The sequence below is a fragment of the Octopus sinensis genome, linkage group LG14 (genome assembly GCF_006345805.1).
Source record: "Octopus sinensis linkage group LG14, ASM634580v1, whole genome shotgun sequence".
NCBI classification, from domain to species: Eukaryota; Metazoa; Mollusca; class Cephalopoda; order Octopoda; family Octopodidae; genus Octopus; species Octopus sinensis.
The window spans coordinates 3,894,143-3,915,494 of NC_043010.1; the positions used below are offsets into that span (position 1 = coordinate 3,894,143).

General features: G+C 34.7%; 1 protein-coding gene across 4 annotated transcripts in view; it reads right to left on the reverse strand.

Annotated features, from left to right (window-relative positions):
- The window catches only part of LOC115218950 (protocadherin gamma-B6), a 49,970-nt gene that overhangs the window by 8,352 nt on the left and 20,266 nt on the right, over positions 1-21,352 (reverse strand). For 3 of the 4 annotated variants that reach the window (XM_036509252.1, XR_005001989.1, XR_005001990.1), the window contains exon 5: positions 19,638-19,676. In XM_036509252.1, the coding sequence (XP_036365145.1) occupies positions 19,638-19,676 (39 nt within the window). Of the gene's footprint in view, positions 1-15,735; positions 15,865-19,637; positions 19,677-21,352 lie in introns of those variants that run through there. The other variant, XR_005001988.1, reaches the window with a different exon arrangement.

The window sequence follows — 21,352 nt, forward strand, 5'->3', positions numbered from 1 at the left end:
TCCATTTCCATTTCCACCCTATCTACTCTCACCCACCCATATATAATGTAGGATATTCATGACTCTCCTCCTCTGCAACAAACCAGCTCCTGTCCTTCCTATCATACTTTAATGCTTCAACACTCATATAAAGCTACCCCACCCTCTACTATTCTCCTTGCCATCCAAAAGACTCTTTATTCATGCAAGCTACTAGGCAACCTCATAAGTGGTGGTACCTTGAAAAATGCACTCAGCATACTCTGTACAATGGTTGGCATTAGGAAGGTCATCCTGCTGTAAAAGCCATTCTTAAACTGAAACATTAGAGCATGATGCGGTCCTCTGATCCAGTGGCTCACATCCTGTTGAGTAAACCAACCCATGCCACAGCATGGATAACACATGATAGGTAATGATATATACATAAATAAGATATTTACACACATACATCCATACACAAACATATTCTGTGTCTGCATGCCTGCTTTTGTGTTCAACTCTTTCAGAGAAACCCAGTGTAGTCAGTAAAATATTTTGGCTAAGGTACTCTTAGGCATAAATCCTTTTGCTTGGTCTGTTTATGGGCTCAAGAAGTAGAAAAGTTTTGTTCCTTATCGCATCATCATTTAAAAAAAAAACCTTCTTATTAATGGAAGACAAACTATATGATAATACTGTGCATGCAGGAAAAACAGATATTCATGAAAATGAATGCACCTGCATATGTACACACATAGACAAACAAGATATGTCAGACACACACATTTGATAGAAAATGTGCATTCACAAACTTACTTTTACATTATCTTTAAAGAGCTAATTTCTGTTCTATGCAATTTTAAAACTTATGAATCAAATTTGTTTTCAAAGTTATAGCTGAAAATAAAATAACAACAAAAAAAACTAAAAAAAAATTTGCATTTCATGCTCTTTCTCTCTCTCTCTCTCTCTTTCTCTCTCCCTTTCTTTCTCTTTCTCTCTCTTGCATATCCATGTTTTTATGCTGATTGTAAACAATAGCTTATATATATCCTAGGAAAAGTTCCTAGCATATGGATATGTAACTATATGTGGATTGTTGGTGATTGTGTTTTTTTCTCCGTCTTCCTTTTCTCTTGGACTTTCCTCTGTATCCTGTTTCTGAAGTAGATCTTTGCTTGAAACATAAAACACCCTTTTTTTTCCCTTCCGTGAACATCTTATTAATACTTCACAAGTACCACGTACTTGCAATGTTTTTCTTGTTGTTTTTTTTCAGTTTTTATGTGTATAAATATATATAAAGAGGTATATATATATATATATATATATATATATATATATATTCCTCTTTTTACTAATAGTTCTTCTTGCCATCTCTCCATCTTATGATAGAGAATCTTCATATATCTATCCTTACACACACTTTTTAAAATTAATCTATTCTGAGTGGGGCTTCTCCCACTCACTCCAGAATTTTCTTACATATATATATACGCATTTTCATTGGAAGTGCTTTTCTATGTATGTACATAAATGTGAATGTTTTTCCAAATAAACTATACTTCATGTTTAAAGCTCCAGTGGGTAATACTCAAGCACTCAGCTATGAGTGCACTGCACCATATAGCAGAAACACCTGTAAGCTCATAAACATAATTGTTTATTTCCTTTGTCATCCCAATTTCTTATCTGTATGTATATATATATATATATATATATATATATATATACATATATATTGTCTTTTATTTGTTTTAGCCATTAGACTGCAGCTATGCTGTTGTGGCAGTACCTTGAAGAATTTTTAGTCAAGTGAATTGACCCCACTGCTTATCTTTTTTGTTGCATCTGATCCTTATTCCATCAGTTTCTATTTTGCCAACTGCCAAGTCACAGGGATGTAGACACATCAACACTTGTTAAGTAGTGGTGTGGTGTGGGACAAACATGGACATAAAGACACATACATGCACCCACACACATTTATATTTATCATCATCATTGTTTAACGTCCGCTTTCCATGCTAGCATGGGTTGGACGGTTCAACTGGGGTCTGTGAAGCCAGAAGGCTGCACCAGGCTCAGTCTGATCTGGCAGTGTTTCTACAGCTGGATGCCCTTCCTAATGCCAACCACTCCGTGAGTGTAGTGGGTGCTTTTTACATGCCACCGGCACAGGTGCCAGACAAGGCTGGCAAACAGCCACGATCGGATTGGTGCTTTTTACGTGCCACCGGCAATCAAAATAATATATATATAATCATTTTTTCCTGTAAGACAGTTAGAATCTCATATTCTACTCTCCTCAATATGGGTACCATCATAGCAAGGTTAAATAGAAAGAATATTAAATTCGCAAGAAGTGGTAATAAAAATAATGTTACTGTCAACATTAACTTAAACCCCTACAATGTGAATAATAATAATATTAATGGTGACATAGAAAATAGAACCAGCAGTACTAATGCTTCTAATATATACAATATAAACTGTAGCTCTGAGGTCTATACTAGCACAGGGATTACTGATATGCCTGATGATGCTGGGATGAATGTGAATGATACTACAATTGAAGGTTGGAGAGATAATACCAGATATGAAAATAATACAAACAGTAGTATTAGCAGGATTAATATTAATAGTAATATTAATAATAATAATAATGGTATGAATATCAATAATATTAATAGTAGTAATTCTCCTAGTTGCAATTGTAGAGTTAAATCCCACTGTCCATTATTAGGCAAATGTCTAATCCAAAATGTAATCTATAAGTGTACAATCACAACTGTATCTGGTAACTTTGTATATATAGAATGTTCAATAAATATGAAAAAAAAACCGTATTAATAACACATTTTTCATCTTTTAGGCTCAAACATAAGGCCAATTGTTTGTCCTTATCTAGTAAGATTTGGGAACTGAAGAAAAGCAGAATCGAATTTAGCCTTAAAGGGGATATTATAAGGAAAGCGCAGAGATAGTTGATATGGGTGCGAGCTGTGCTCTATGGAAACTTATGAAATTTTTAAGTATAGGGACAAGGGCAACCTGATTAATAATAGATTAGATCTAAGGCTATCATGCTTACATAGGGTCACCCGTACATATAAATATTTTCAAAATTAGCGTTTAAAGGGGCTACACTTGAACCTGGATAAGGGAAATTAATTTTTAATGTCATATCTGATGTGGACTTATCCCCTAGTATTATAAATAATAAGTTATATGTAAAGCGTGCTTCTTAACCACACAACCATGCTTCCGCCGAAGGGCATCCAGCTGTAGAAACACTGCCAGATCAGACTGGAGCCTGGTGCAGCCTCCTGGCTTCCCAGATCCCCGGTCGAACCGTCCAACCCATGCTAGCATGGAGAACGGACGTTAAACGATGATGATGATGAAGTTATATATATTTTCTTACCATTCTCTATAATTTCTTATTATTTTGTTTTCTTATTTTGATACCTTTACCTATCAACCTCTTATCTCTTATAAGGTATTAATGTTCTTAAAGAGAGATATAAACTTTCTAGTTACTTAAGTCTATGAGAGTTGATTATAACATACCCAAAATAAAGTACAAATATTTGTGTATATTTGCATGTGTGCACATAGTTAAATATATGTATGTATCTGTGCAAAACTTGTTTTTTCTGATAGTCTTAATAAAGAACCCAAATGTAGATGTAGTAAAGATTGTTTGCCAATATAACATGGCAGTCCCAGTTTAGGACGAATGTTGCTGTAAAATTAGCCCCAGGAAACATCTTCTCCAGCTGGCTATACGACATGATCTGTGTCCTTATATTTTCAAACAAGGAAATCTAGCACCCCAACTCAGCTCAAAACAATATCTGTGTATCATGATTTCCAGATTATTCCCCTTCTGAAGTACTGTTGGTGAATATCTCACATTGTGAGATTTAAAAATAGTAATTTTCCAATGTAGATATATATCTACTTCCCAGCCTTCCATTCATTACCACCATTCAGTATCTGCGGTACTCTTATTACTACAGTCTGATCCTAGAGTACACTTTGTTGCAAGCGTTCACCCTGGGTTTTAGGTTTGAATATAACTTCCTTCCACCAGTCACGAAACCTGAAAAGTTTTTATAAGTACTGTCTATCCTCCCCTGACTAAGCTTCCTACAAGCACACCATAAAATTAGGAGCTCACAGAAGCAAAATAGTGGTACTTTTGTAGCAGTCTACTGTAACATTACAACACTTATACATGAGTGTATATTTTACATACACACACACACGTGCACATGGGTGCACACACACAAGCAAACATTCATTCAGAATTAATATAGTTTTTTTTTGTTTTTTTTTGTGACAAATCAAAATATCTATAGAAATATTTTAAATCACTTAATGGCCAAAAACTGAAGAGTCGTGTAGTACATTAATCCACACCCTAAAAAGATCAAAAATTCTCTTTTGCTAAAGTGCATCAGATGTTCGCTATTTTTGCCATCATACATCAAAATGGCTAGCAGATGAGTGACAGCCTTATACAATGATGTTTCAACTACATCAAAGGGTGTTTTTTTTTAAAGTTAATGTGCACGTATGTTTTTGTTTTGTTTTTTTTTACCCTGTATATAAATATAAAATTTCTTCATTTATTTCATTGCTTGCTTGAAAAAAAAATCAGTAAAACACGAAGCTAATAGATGCAATCTATGTAATTCTAGCTGGAAATATAAATTAATGTTTGATTCTACACAAACATACACACACATTTATATGTGTGTGTACGCATTGCATGAATTTACAGTTGCTTTCATGGTGAACATTCCATTTATTTGATCAATGGGTTATAATATGAGTGGCTGAATATTTCATGTCCACAAGTACTCTCATCACAATGAAGAGACAGAATCAAGGTGACACTGTATGTCAATTCTGGCCATTTCAAATACAGGTGTAATACTTGGGTTGACCTAGTATATATATATATATATATATATATATAAAAGCACCATCCGTTCGTGTCCGTTGCCAGCATCGCCTGGCCCCGTGCCAGTGACACGTAAAAGCACCATCCGTTCGTGGCCGTTCGCCAGCTCTGTCTGGCACCTGTGCAGGTGGCACATAAAAAACACCCACTACACTCGCGGAGTGGTTGGCGTTAGGAAGGGCATCCAGCCGTAGAAACACTGCCAGATCTGACTGAAGCCTGACGAAGCCTTCCAGCTTCACAGACCCCAGTTGAACCGTCCAACCCATGCTAGCATGGAAAGCGGACGCTAAATGATGATGATGATGATGATGATGATATACATATATATATATATATATTACATATATACACACATATATGTGTGTGCGTTTGTGCACACGTGCTTCTGTGTATATATCTCTCTCTCAATCTATATGTGTGTGTATGTGTTTGTGTGTGTGTATATATATATATATATTTCTATGTAGACTTGGCAGTAGGGCATGATGCAAAAGGCTAAAACTGAGCTGAACAAAAGCATCAAAGTCTTCCACTTTCAATGTTAAAAATAACAAATAAAGGATTTTACAATTTAGTCTGTTTTTAACACGGAAAAAAAAAAGACAGCATCAAAACAAATATATCCATTTATATACTTTGCACACACACACACACACACACACACACACACACACACATACACACACACACACAAACACACACACAACACATACATACAATTACATGTGCAATGTGTGCATGCGTCTGTGTGTGTGTGTGTAGATATGTATATATATATACACATGCATATATATATATATATATACATACATACATACACACACACATATATATACACACACACACACATATATATATATATATATACACATACATACACACACACACACACACACATATATATATGCAATGAAAATGAAAGTGAAGTCCGTGTACATCAAGTAACTAAAAGTTCAAAAGATAAACATGGATAAACAACCTATTTCATCAAGCAACTTTCTATCTAGACTCATTACCATACATGGCTCATTAGAAATACTTGCTGAGATACTTATAATTCCTGATGATTTAGAGTATGCTTTATTCACTCAAATACTCAGTGAGGTCATACAAAAAGGTGTCCATAACCAACGGTTGTCGTTGCAGTAATATTGTAAACTGTTATAGAGGCAAACGAGATACACTAGATAAATAGATAGATAGATAGATAGAGAGAGAGAAAGAGAGAGAGAAAGAGGCAAAGAATTAGAGTGACATCAAATTAGAGGACTAGGTCATGAGAGTTATAGAGAGTGTCTTTGCAAAGTTCAGCATGGGATAAATGTTTCATGGCTTTCCAGTCTTCAGACTTAAGTATAATTCATTTGTGAATATCTAAATATGTAACCCCACCCCATGCACACATGTGTGTGTCTACATATATTTATACATATGTATATGTGCGATATATTCATATTCACATACATGTGGTGGATGAATATGTGTGTGTGTATATATATATATATATATATAATATATATATATATGTCAGTCCCGGGCTGAGTCGGGGTTAACCACAGTAAATAAGGTACTCAATACATAGCAGAGTAAAGTAATTTATTTTATAGAAGGAGCTTCTTCAGGACTAGAACTGTTTCAAGTCCTGTAGAAGCTCCTTCTATAAAATAAATATATATATATATATATATATAGAAAAACATAAAGAAGTGATTCCCAGCAGATTCACAGTGCTATTTATATTAGACACAGTCAAACTTATTCTAGAAAACAACACATTCTTCTTCAATGGAAAGAATTACATCCAAATTAGAGGCACAGCGATGGGAACGAGGTTTGCTCCCGTTTATGCCAACTCTACCAAGAGGTGGAGGTAAACTATAGCACTGGATTTAGAAAGTATATTGAAAAGGCATGGAAGAGATACCTTGATGACTGCTTCATAATCTGGACAGAATCTCTAAATACTCTGGAAGAGTTCAATATCCTCCTGAACAACCTACACCCATCTCTCCAATTTACAAAGGAGATGAGTAGTACAAAGGAGATGAGTAGATATAATGGTAATTAAAAATGACACCACCATCACCACAGATATATACTATAAACACACAGACACACATCAATACCTAAATTTTAAGTCGTGCCATCCACCACATACAAAATGCAACATCCCATACTGCCTAGCCAGAAGAATTTGTACCATTATAGAAGATGCAAATATCAGGAACAAATGCCTAACAGAACTAAGAGAATTTTTGCTCAAACAAAAATACCCATCTCTACTTATAGAAAATGGCATACAGCGGGCTATAAAAATACCCATACAACAACTTAGGACAACCCAAAGAAGAGGAAAACAAGAACAAGTCATACCATTCATAGTGACACACAACCCATGTCACCAGAATATCTTCAACATTGCCAAAGCAAACCTACCAATCATTGCCCAATGTAATGAATTAAAAGACATAATCACGGATCAAGCAATGGTTCTTAGTAAAAGATAGCCTAAAAACTTGAAAAAATTACTAACAAAGGCAAAATTTGACCTTAGCAACAAAGACCAAACATTCACTGTATCTAAATGCAATGATAGCCATTGTGGCACATGCCAATTCATACATACCGGCCAATATATAAACACAAAAACCGGGAAAATATTCACAAACGTGAATATGAACTGCAAAAGCAGAAATTTAATTTACTGCATCAAATGCCCAAATTGTGAAGAAATATATGTAGGTCAGACGAGAAATGCACTATCAGAACGCTCATGTGTACACCGACAACAGATTAGAGACCCAGAGGTCCGTCAGATACCTTTGAGTAACCACCTAGCAACATGTGGTCAGAAAATATATATAATATTTCCATTCTACAAATTACACAGCCGAAGTGAAATCGAGAGGAAAATCAGAGAAAAGAATTTTATTGATAAATTCGAACCCAAGCTAAATAAGCAATAATAATAATACTTAGATAGCAGGAAAATTATCTTATTTAGGGTTAAAAGTTCTATTGCCACCACCATCACCACTAGCAACAATAATTAAGATGCTGACAATGATGATGATGACAATTGAAATATAAAAATATAAAGATCTCTGACAAAGGCTATTTACAACATTTCTAAAAATAGCCCAACAATTAAGGGTTAAGATACAGGACTCTTGACATGTCCAACAAAGCGTGACGCCTAAACCAATCAGCTCAACCAACCAATTAGCTTAAGTAATTGAGTGATACTACACACTGATTGGTCAGAATACAGTTTGCAAAACCTAGCAGTCTGGAGCCCACACAGGTGTATTTAAGGCACAGATTCAATCATCTCGCTACAGTCAAAAATTGTGAAGCAATGAACCTGAAGATTGAACTACTACATGAACCTGAAGATTGCAGAATTTAATGCATGAAAGTACTAGTTCGATCAGAATGAACATTTAACATTCTATTATTTTATTTTATTTTATTATATTATATTATATTATATCATTATAAGATTGTAAATAAAACATGAAAATCAGACAAGGTTGGAATTCCTTTTATTTATATATATATATATATATGTGTGTTGGGTCATCCCATAAATAAGATGTTTTTTTTAATACATCTTTTATTTTTAAAAATTAATATAAACAAAGTTCTTTTTTAATCTAAAATATACTCCTCTTCACTTTCTACAATGCTCTTCCATCTAGCTGGTAGATTGCAAGGCCCCTCTCCCAAAATTCACTTGTCTGTGATGTAAAAAACTCCTCTAGTACTGTTCTGACTTTGCCTACAAAATTCATATTTTTCTGTCCAAATGATTTTGAAGACTGCAGAATAAATAATAATCAGATTGGGCAATGTCCAGCGAATATGGTGGGTGGGACATTGTTTCCCATCCAAACTGCTCCAGCCTTTGGAATGTCATCCTCACTGTTTATGGCCAAGCATTATCCTGATGGAAGAACACCTTTCGTCTTGAAACCAAAGACGGTCATTTTTCTTCTAGCAATGACTTGAGCCACTAAAACTGTTTGCAGTAGATCTCCTTTGTTATCATTTGGTTTGGGTTTAAAAGTTCATATCCCACCAAACAGATAACAACACCTGACGTGGGTGAAGACTTTCTTTAGCCTGGGTTGCCGGAGTTTATTCTTTCCCTACCCACTGTCTTCAGTGCTTGACATTTTTATAGAGAACTCATTTCTCGACACCAGTCACTATTCAATCTACAAGAAGTTCAGTTGTGAGACGTGACAGCAGAGAAGAGCACACATTCACTCTCTGCAAGCGATTAGACTCAGAAAGTTTGTGAGGAACCCATTGACCCAATTTGCTGACTTTTCTGATGGCATGCAGGTGTCAATGAATGACCAAATCAAAGTTTCTTTGCTAGTTCTTCAACAATTACGATGGGACTTTGTTCCACAAGGGTTTGCAGCATGTCCTCGTCAAGCTCTACAGATCTTCCAAGATGAGGTTCATCTTCTAGGTCGTAGTTTCTGGCTCGGAATGTTTGGAACCACCGTTGACTCTGGCTTACATTTATTGTCCGATCCCCATATACTGCATTAGTATTCCTCGCACTTTCCATTGCATTCTTGCCTTTATTGAACTCATAAAACAAAATATATCAAATATCCTCCTTTGTCAATTCCATTATAGCTTTGAAAGAATAACTGTTAAAATCGAACTGCACTCTTCAAAACTTGCACTAAGAATAAGGAGACAGTAAAATTACTACCTGCTTTTATAGCAAGTTGATGCAGGTAGTTTATCCCATTCCCCTCTGACTTTTAGTTCATGTATTTGAGAAAACTGCATTATTTATGGGATGGCCCAGTGTGTGTGTATGGGTGTGTGTGTGTGTGTGTGTATATATATGTGTGGAAATGATTTATGCAAAGGGACAGTAAAACTTGGAACACATCTTGTCAACTATGTCAACTAAAATTAGTGTAGTTTTAGTGCATTTGAAAGCTACTTCTCTTGCCATGCCTGTGATGATAAATATCTTGATGTGATAGTGATTATAAAGGAAAAAAAACTGAATGTAGATGATGACATGTAGATGAGATAGAAAACCATGAAGCAAAACAGGTAATACACTTGAAAGAAAATACACACATGCACAGATGCACACACAGACTCACATGCATGCACTCATAGTAGTCTTTTCACCAGATATGGAAAAACAGTGGAGTCACCTAGCGCCAGTGTGAGGAAAGTAAACTGGTTCTTTAGTGAAGGCGGTGAGCTGGCAGAAACGTTAGCACGCCGGGCGAAATGCGAAGCCGTATTTCGTCTGCCGATACGTTCTGAGTTCAAATTCCGCCGAGGTTGACTTTGCCTTTTATCCTTTCGGGGTCGATTAAATAAGTACCAGTTACGCACTGGGGTCGATATAATCGACTTAATCCGTTTGTCTATCCTTGTTTGTCCTCTGTGTTTAGGCTCTTGTGGGTAGTAAAAAAAAAAAAAGGTTCTTTGTGATGTTCACCACCTCAATGATGGTTGCTACCACTGACAAGGCCAGAGGAGTAGTAACATGGACTTTAAAGACTCCAAACTTTATGTGGTGCAAACTATGTTGATTCTTGTCTCCATTGCTGATGAGGAAGTGTTTCTACATCTTATTCTCCTTGCCTATTGATTGCTTCCATGTCCCACTTTACTCTTTTACTCTTTTACTTGTTTCAGTCATTTGACTGTAGCCATGCTGGAGCACTGCCTTTTAGTCGAGCAAATCGACCCTGGAACTTATTCTTTGTAAGCCCAGTACTTATTCTATCGGTCTCTTTTGCCGAACCGCTAAGTGACGGGGATGTAAACACACCAGCATCAGTTGTCAAGCAATGCTAGGGGACAAACACAGACACACAAACACACACACGCATATATATATATATATACATATATACGACAGGCTTCTTTCAGTTTCCGTCTACCAAATCCACTCACAAGGCTTTGGTCGGCCCGAGGCTATAGTAGAAGACACTTGCCCAAAGTGCCACGCAGTGGGACTGAACCCGGAACCATGTGGCTGGTTAGCAAGCTACTTACCACACAGCCACTCCTGCACCATTGATCCTCATTACTAGATTTCTTGTGCACTCTGCATCCTAATACAACTATTGGTGGTTTTCCTCTCTCACTGGAACCATTTCATCTTTTCATTCATACATACTTACTCTCTCTCTCCCCCTCTCCTCCTCTCCTCCCCTCTCTCCTCCTCCCTCTCTCTCCTCCTTCTCCTCCCCTCCCTCCCTCACTCTCCTCCCCTCTCTCCTCCTCTCCTCCTCTCCTCCCCTCTCTCTCCTCCTCTCTCTCCCTCTCTCTCCTCCTCTCCTCCTCTCCTCCCCTCTCTCCTCCTCCTCCTCCCTCTCTCTCCTCCTTCTCCTCCCCTCCTCCCTCACTCTCCTCCCCTCTCTCCCTTTCCTCATCTCTCCCCCCCTCCCCCTCCCCTCCCCCCTCTCTCATTTTGTCTTGCTGGCAATTACTGTTCCTTTCCTTCTGTCTTCTTCCCTACCCCCTTCCCTCTCTTCTTTATTAATTGCTCTTATTGACACATCTCCAACCCTGCTCTTTATCTTTCTGTGTCTCTCTCTCGGCTTCCTTGTGTCCTGCTGTTGCTGATCCCTTGGCCGAACCCAACACTCCATTCCTTCATTTTGTCTGTTTTCTTTTATACTTCCCTCTTATCTAAAGTATTATATAAATCTTCTTATTTTTCTTTATGCTCACACTTACATACCATTGTTTTCAGTTCCCCCTTGAAAGACTATGATATATATTTATACTTTTTATTGAATTGTACTTGTATCTCTGTCTATAAGTTTCTCCTCCATTTGAATGTTGGCCAGAAGTGTTGTACCATGGAGTTTATATCGTTTGGTGATTCCAGTTCCCATGACTGACAAGAGATGTTCCATGTTTTATTGTCCTTTTCCATTAATTGTTTCTATGCTGGACCCCCCTGGAACCTGTACAGGTGGCATGTAAAAAGCACCCACTACACTCGCGGAGTGGTTGGCGTTAGGAAGGGCATCCAGCTGTAGAAACTCTGCCAGATCAGACTGGAGCCTGATGCAGCCCCTGGCTTCCCAGACCCTGGTCGAACCGTCCAAACCCGTGCTAGCGTGGAAAACGGACGTTAAATGATGATGATGATGATGATGATGATGATGTCTCATTTGGAATTTTCACCTTGATTTCTGGTGCACACTTCATTTGAGTATTGTATCTCTCTGTATGTAAATATATATGTATTATTGTGTATATCATAGTTTTAAAATTGGATACATTACATTCCTGCATGTTACAAGAGTTGACTGCAGAAATAGCATTCTGTTGTAAAACACTGCCATAGATAACTTATCCAACCCATTCCAATGCAGAAAGTGAACAATAAGGATGATGATGATGATGATATACAGGGTGTGATGGGTAAATTATCACCATATCATATTTTTAATTTCATGCATGCACATTGTTTGTTTTTGATTTTTTCGACTACACTGTAGAGTAGGGTCAGTTGGGCACCGTCTGTGAGAAAATCAGCACCATGACACAATTCACTCTGCCAGAAATTTGGAAGCGACATGCTGTACTGCTTGGCATTTGCACTGGAAGCTCTAATATGAAGATTTCAGAGTGTTTGGATATTAGTCTGAGGACACGAACTCCCGGACTTCCCACACAGACTCAGACTCAACATGGTGGCCTACATCTAGTGCCTAGAGGAGGTAGTGCTGCCCTGGGTTGAGAGGGTGGCTGCTGGAAGACCCTATGTCTGGAAACAGGACTCTGCACCATGCCACATGAGCAGGAGAACCCAGTGATGGCTGTTAGACAATTTCTGTGCCCACATCATCCCTAACATCTGGCCACTTAACTCCCCAGACTGCAGCCCCCTTGATTATAATGAGTGAGAGACCAACCAAACTCCTTGTAACACCAAAGATGAACTGGAGGCAAGGATTATGGCTGCATTCACTGACTTAAACAAGGAGACTGTCCAGATGAGTTGTAAGAGATTCCAAAGTCGTATGGAGGCTGTAGTTGAAGCCAATGGTGATTTTATTGAATAATTTACTGCTTAGTAATTCAAGACATTTTTTTTGTAATTTTGCTAAATATATCTGTTGAAATGAGATATCAGTGTTATTTTCATTTTTGCATAACTTAGACAACAGTTTATTCACCACACCCTGTATATATATATATATATATATATATATATATATATATATATATATATATATATATAATAATAATATTAGGGAATAAATCCAAATTTACAGGGAAAAATCAGATTTAGGATTAAATCCAATTTTATAGTAAAATATTATATAATATAATTCGAGACAAAACCACTATTTTGCAAAACAAACAAGGAAAGACTTAATCAATACATAAAAATTTTTAATATAAAGAAATAAACCGCCACTACAATCGTTTCATGTCTTCAATGACATTCGTCAGGTGGATTTTCGATCTCCTAATCTGTTTTAATTTATGAAGTCATAAATTAAAACAGATTAGGAGATCGAAAATCCACCTGACGAATGTCATTGAAGACATGAAACGATTGTAGTGGCGGTTTATTTCTTTATATTAAAAATTTTTATGTATTGATTAAGTCTTTCCTTGTTTGTTTTGCAAAATAGTGGTTTTGTCTCGAATTATATTATATATATATATATATAAATAGATATAGATACACACACGCATAGACACATATACACATATATCATTAATAAGTATTGGATGTATGCTAAAATACTCATTAGAAAATCCAATGAATTTAATCTAATTAACCTATAGTTTTTTTATGCAGATGTAAAATGTATGCAGGAGTTAAAATCTCTTATCATTTACTTCACACAAAGAAATGAAGAAGATTATTCTGACATGCTTCATGTCTGCTTGGCCAGTATCAGACTGAGGTATGCCTCATTCTTCTGTCCATGAAGAAAACTCATAGCAATCGCTATTTAAATCAGCTACAAACAAGTATCCAGCTGAAGTGGTGTGCTGAATTTGTATATTGTTCATCTGTTAGTAGCATGATTAAATAATAAGTAATTGTAAATGATATCCATTACAAAATTTAAGATAAACTTAATGTAGTTACAGTACAGGATTAATTCTCTGGAATGTAAACAGATATAAATATATCTTATCATTCTCTTCACAAACAAAACAATAAAAGGGATTATCCTGACATTTTTCATGGCTGCTTGGCCATCTTGTCTTCTGCACCAGAAGAGAATATATAGTAACAGTTATTCAAATCAGATGCAAGCCAGATACACATATATGAATGTTAGTTGTATATGTGTGTACATCTATATATATATATATATATATATATATATATATATAATATATATATATATATATATATATATATATATATATATATGTATATATATATATATATGTAAGCAAAATTCACATACATATGCACACATGTGTATATGTATGTCTAGTGAATAAGTAAATATATATATATATATGTAGTTGTGTGTGTATTTGTGCCTGTTAAAACATTTTTATGTGTATATATAAATATGCTTCTGTATATTAATATAAGTGTGCTTTTAAAAATGTTAAAAGCACACACACACACACACACACACGTACACACATGTTTATATATGTGTGTATTTAAATTCAAGCGATGGGAAAATTTTTGTTTGATTGGGTTGAAATTGCTTTTTGATTGCATTTGAGACTGATGTTTGTGTTTCTCTACAATTCATAATGACTGTTTGCTCTGAAACAGAGCTGAGATACAATAATCAATAGACATATAGTTTCTAAAGCCAGTCAGATAGCAATTTTTGCACGTAACCTCTGCAGTGTAAAAGAATTGTTCTGAAGCTGAGCATTTAGCCTTTAATTCAGTTTTACTCTGGTGTCAAATGATTCTATTGTTCAGTTCAGGCAAGTAGTTCTTGAACAAACGAACTTTAGAAATGCTAGTATTGAATCAAATTTTTATTATTTGAAAATAAGCAATTCACAACTATAATAATATTCATTCTCTCCCAGACTCATGATAGGCTGTGATGATATCTCCTATCAGAAACTCTAATAGGTATATACAATAATTTCTCCTTTTTTTTTTCATTTTTCATTTTTTTTCTTTTCTGTTTTTTTTTTTCTTTTGCAAATAGGGTTGCTGGCAATGTTATTTATATTTGAAATGTTATCATTGTGCTATTTATGTTTAAAATGTGAGACAAGAAAACACATTTATATACATACAGACATAAAATATAATTTATAAATATGAAGTCAAATTCAGAAAATAATGATAAATTACCAATAATTCAATATTTCTGAGAAAATATGTATATTTTATATGTGTTTAAGTTAAAATAATTGAACAACATATATGTGTTATACTTTGACACTAAAAAAGCACTTTTTTCTTCTGACTCAGGTTTTTATTTGCTTCTGTAATAGTTGTGTCATTTTATCTATAATAATAGGTTTTTCATAAGATGAAATAATAATTTCAAATTATAGAAATTAAAGGGTAAATCATCTTGCTACATTCGCTTATAAAATTTTTTTTTTCTTTTTTTCTAATATTTGTGTTTTACATGTATATATTGTTTATTTTTTAGTTTTATCATTGCCTGCTGATATATTCAAACTGATATATTTGTTTTGGATGAACCATAAATTTGATACAGGCCTTCAAATATTATCTAAATTTCAGTATTCATTTAGCACCATAGTTTATAAGAAAATAAAATCCTTATAATATAATCCAGTTTGAAATATTTTACCTGTTTCAGTTGATTTTGTATTTCCTTTTCCTGCTTATTGCTGAATATGTTGAATTGTGTGTAGGTTCCTTTTAGTAATTGGTAAGCCTTTTCATATATATGGTACATCATTAGAAAATAACTTAACGGCTGAAAATAATTTTAATCAGCATTACTGAGCTTAAAGAAACAAAATATCAATTTTAGTTTAATTTGTATCATTATTTAATAATAAATAGCCTTACTATATTGAATTTATGATTAATTATTGGACCAACATACAACTGACATGTAAAAATCTAACATGACCTTAAGTGAAAGTAATGTGACTTTTCATTTTCAAATTAAGAATTTGTTACCAACAACATCTTGAGACTCTTTTGCACTTTCCTTACTGCAGAGACTACCATCTCATTAAATTAGTAATTTCAAGCATAGAAACAATGTTAATATTTAGAACCAATAAATATTTAATGCTTCTAGTTTTCTTTAATGTGTGTTTTCTTAATGTTTTGTCTGTTATGATCAAGGAATTGAAACTGAACTCATTAATTCTTTGCACAATAGATTTCACTTTGAATCGGTGTAAGTGGTTTGTATAAAAATTGTAAAACTGAAGGAAATTATACATTGTTCACTAGCATGATAACTAAGCCTAGTCTTTTTATTGAAAAGTTTGAGAGAAGTATATATGAAAGAACACTGATGCACTTGTTCTAACCAGACTAGAAAAGAAAGCCATAAAAGTGTTAACAGTGTGTACTGAATGAGCAATGGATTAAGGGAAGGAGAGTTAGGGACTATTCAGGTAGAATCAACACATGTATCTGCTGCTTCAGTATGGTTATTAAGGAGATACAGGTAGTATAACAAGCAATCCATGAAGGATTAGTTGCTGTGTTGTTGAAAGCATGGATTACCAGGCAGCGCAGAAAGTCATCCTAAATAATTGTTGTAGAAGACCCCTCATCAACTCCTGTGGGACAAACTGGAGAGAAGCTGTTACTTAGGACTTGTGTACATCAATCGAATTTTGAAAGTATATAAAGGAGATTTACCAAAATTACTACCAGATTATCTTGAAATGCAGTTTCAGTGTGTCCATGACATGGAATCTTAAATGCCATATTCCTTGTGAGATAATTGCAAAAGAAGTTCTTAACTGAGAACAAAGCACTACTTTGTATATGTTGTTTTGGAGAGAGAGCATTTGTGAAAGACTCTTGTTCTGTAGTCTGGTTTCCTCTAAGGAAATAAATATTAATGAATGGCATTGATATCAGATCAAGGCATGAATGAAGTAACTGGAAGCAAGGTTAGAGATGGTAGTCTCTGCAGTAAGGAAAGTGCAAAAGAGTCTCAAGATGTTGTTGGTAACAAGGAGTTTATTATTTAATAGCCAGAACAGTAGTGGAATATGTGAAGTAAATTGTATGAAAAATGTAATACAAACTACCTGAGAAATCATTTATACATTAAAGTCATTGGCTGAAGTAAGCAGTAGAAGTGTTTATGGTGGGAGGACAAGAACTAAGTAAAAAATAATTTGTGTTGATAGTTAGATGGTGCACACTATGGAGTGTGGCAGGAAAAATTAAGGAAGAATATTCAGGTGAGATACAGAATGCTTGACCTTGAAGATATGATGATAGATTACAAGTAGCAATAGTGTGTGAAGCAGACTGATGCAATCTAAGTTAATATGTCAAATGGATATCAAACTATTGACGATGATTATACATACATACATACATACATACATACAAACATACATACATACATACAAACATACATACATACATACATGCACACATATACACATGTCATCATCATCACCATTTTTATGCCCACTTTCCATACTGGCATATAACTCTGATATAAAACCTGTGGCTCAGTGGTTACTGATGATGTTGACTTGTTCTTCTTTTCGGATTATGGCTTCTGTTACTTAGTGAGTGGGATTGACTCAGTGCACAGCCTTTCCCCACTTTAAAAAAAATCTTCTTGCCCAGGCATTGCACGATAACAACATTGATTAAGCTTCATGCAATAGCCTTACTTGATAACGAGGGGCAGCCACCATATATATATATATATATATATATATAAACACTTATACACACAAGGAAATATGAAGTGACTGTTATTTCAAAGTTTTGTAATGGCTCATCTGAGTGTACTATTGCTAGTGAAGCATTGAAGGCAAAGAAATGCTGTTTTCTTGCCTCACATAATTAAACTGTATTCTTTGAGTCATTTTCAGTTTCCAATGGTTTTTTTCATTTAATTTTAAGAACATAAACTTCAAATCAAATATATATACAATACATATATACATGTATAAGTTTGTTTGTATAAATGGGAGGAAAAGAAATGAATATATAAATTTGAGTATGTTTATCATTTGTTAGCTGTGAAATTACATGAATGACTCAAAAGTGTAGAGTTTTGTGCTAAGGAACTTGGCAACTGTTTTGGCCACTTATATGACTTCACAGTGAATAATACAATTGGATACACATATGTACACATACACGCACATGTATAAATATGTGTGTGTGTGCGGCCATATGTCACGACAACCTCTATGTGTCAAAGGAGTTAAAAACCCATGAGATGACATAGATATGTATATGTGTGAGTGTGTATACATATACATATATATGGAGGTGAGTAGGTCAATGTATGAGTGTAGTGTGTGTGTGTGTGTTTATGTATGTATGTATCTGTTGTATGTAGGTGTGTGTAGCTAGGTATGTAAATGTATGTGTGTGCATGCATGTCCACACATGCTGAAATATGTATTTGGGTTAATATCAGGTTAATAATGCAATAAAGTAAATGATAATGTTATTGTTGAAGAATCCATTCATTTTTCAGTATATATATATTGTTTTTATTTTTGTTACTTGAAAGAAAAACCTATTAGTATCTCTGTATATCGTTTCAATAAGTGAAGCAGTGTAGCAGATTGTAAGATAGATTTATATCCTTTCATGGTTGGCAAAAATTGGCCTTGTTTTCCACAGCAACTATTGCAAGTTGAGAGCTGTATGAAATTTGGTTGTTTCATTGGAGATAATTTAATTGTTGGTTAATGCTGCGTTACTTTAGATGTTAGATGAGGTCTATACATCAGAGGAAAGCATGTCTCAGGAATGACTGCTTTGACATAGACTATTAAAATTGAATAAGGTATTTGAAATAGCTACATTGTAGTAGGACCTGTAATTCTATTTCTGAAGTACACTGAAATCTGTCCAGTAGATTAGTTCCAGTTCAATGGCGTATGTGTTTGCACATCGTTCAAGTATACTGGGTAGTATTCAATTGATGTTTAGGATCATTTACTTCTCTCTCAAAAAACAGCAAAGTAGCCGACCCCATGGGCAACATAAAAGATGCTTGTAACAGAGATGTAATGTTGTGAAGAGAATTTATGCATGAGTAGAGCCTCATATAACAATATTGAGTTAACTCTTTTTACTGTCAGTGCTGTAGCAAACAGACATATCTAAGTATTTACATTAGTTTCCAAACAGCAGTCCTTATTATTTGATAGCAGACATGCAAGTTACTTACATTACGTGCTTAAATGGATTTTGTGAGCATAGTTCTCTGACAGACTACGCTTTGAATAGTGTTGAGATACGCTCTTGTAAAATTTACACATAAAAATATCCCGTGAGTATAGTAACTTTTATTTGGTAAGAGTTAGAGTTATTATATGATAAAATATCCCTTATTTGTAGATTGTCAAGTTTGTGAATACAAGCAGCGATTGGTTACATCAACTTGTGTAGATTTTAAGTTTATGATATTTTTGTCTTGGTTAAAATATCTAAAGTAATGTTGGTTCATACATTTGCTGGATGTGCCAAAATCTTTAGGTTTGCTGAGTGGCTGGAGTAAGGGCTTCTTACCTGAACTTGGAGTCTGTTCTTGCGGAAAATACTTTAGACCTGTACAAGAATAAAGATTCAATAATATAAAATCACATGTGAACGTATTTGCATGTGAAACTATAAACATGAATGTCAACAAATATATATGCATGTAAAAGTATACAAACTTCTTTTCTATGTCATATTACTCATATGATTAAATAATGTAGTCGTAAAGTGTATGAGTGTATGTATAGGTCAGTTTTGTTCTTTACTCATGATAGAAATTATTATCAGTAAATAAATTGCAGTAGTAGTAGCAGCAGTAATGGTAATTATTAATAAATAAATTATTCACCATCCTCATTGCAATTTTACATCTGCTTTACATACTGGCATGGATTGGATGGATCATAACAAGTTAGTTCTCATTCGGAGTTATTACCTTTGTAATCTGGTTCAAGATTGACATCGTAATTATACATTTCACTTTTGGTTTGATTTCTATGTGTAGATGCCCTTCCTAACACCATCTTATCTACTTGATTATGTTGTCTCTGTTCACTCACCAACAACTTTACAGAGTGTATTGGGTGCTTTATATCATGGCACCAATATTTGATTGACTGCCTTGTTACAGCAAGAATAAAACAAAAAAATTCTTCTCTATTCTACATTGTCTTACTCTTTCAAGATATTCATGACGAAGAGCATTGAATAGGAAAGGATAATAACTATGAAAGTGAAAGAAGAGACAGTAGGAGTGTAATGGAAGAGATTGAGAAGAATGTGATGGAGAGACAGCTGGTTTTTGGTATGAGGATGAATGGGAAACAGTGTTGTTACTAATGTCATGTTCGTTGTTGATCTATGTTGAAGCACCTGGTTATTTTTAATAAAACTGTAAAGTGGGATTATATCCAATTCATTTTGATGTAAGATTTCACAATAATCGTGTCTCAAGTCCATCACTTGACAAAAATTTTGCCCTTTAGATTTTTTTAAATTCTTTTTAATTGTCAGTAATTAATAATATAAGCAAGCATCTTCAGGGTGAGCAGGAAGAAAAGTTAGTTACAAACCAATGTAGCACTAATTACACCTACTAAAGAAAATTTGGAGCAAAATATTAATACTGAGTTTAAAAAGAAAAACAGTCATTTACACTTTAGCAGATAAAAAAACAAAAACGCATGGACATTGATGTGTTGCTTGTTATCATTTTTTCTATATAATATTATAGATTGTGTGGATACGATATGAATTAGTACGTAAATATGCAAGTCTTTACAATCCTTTACGACTCAAGAACTTATTCCAGGGCTATATTTCCATTAAGGGAGAAGAAAGGAAAACAGCTAAATTGGTACCAGTAACAAAAGGTGATTATGTTCATGGGATGCCCTGAAGCAACCGAGGTGGTGCCTTCAAACTCATGTGTGGGTGGGTCGTCCTTATTTTTGTTCCACTCTTCATTTTTATATAAATATACTTATGTGTATCTTCACATATATTATAAACCTTTTTCATAACATGTATGAATGGACCAGCCTTTATGGTAAAATTAAGTGATAAGTTATTGTTGCTGCAGTTCTTGTGCTACATAAAAAGCACCCAGTACACTCTGTGGAGTGGTTAGTATTAGGAAGGGAATCCAGTCATAGAAACCAAGACTATGGAACCAGGTGTGGTCCCTGGCCATACCAGTTCCTGGTATGTCAAGCTGTCCAACCAATACTAGCATGGAAAATGGA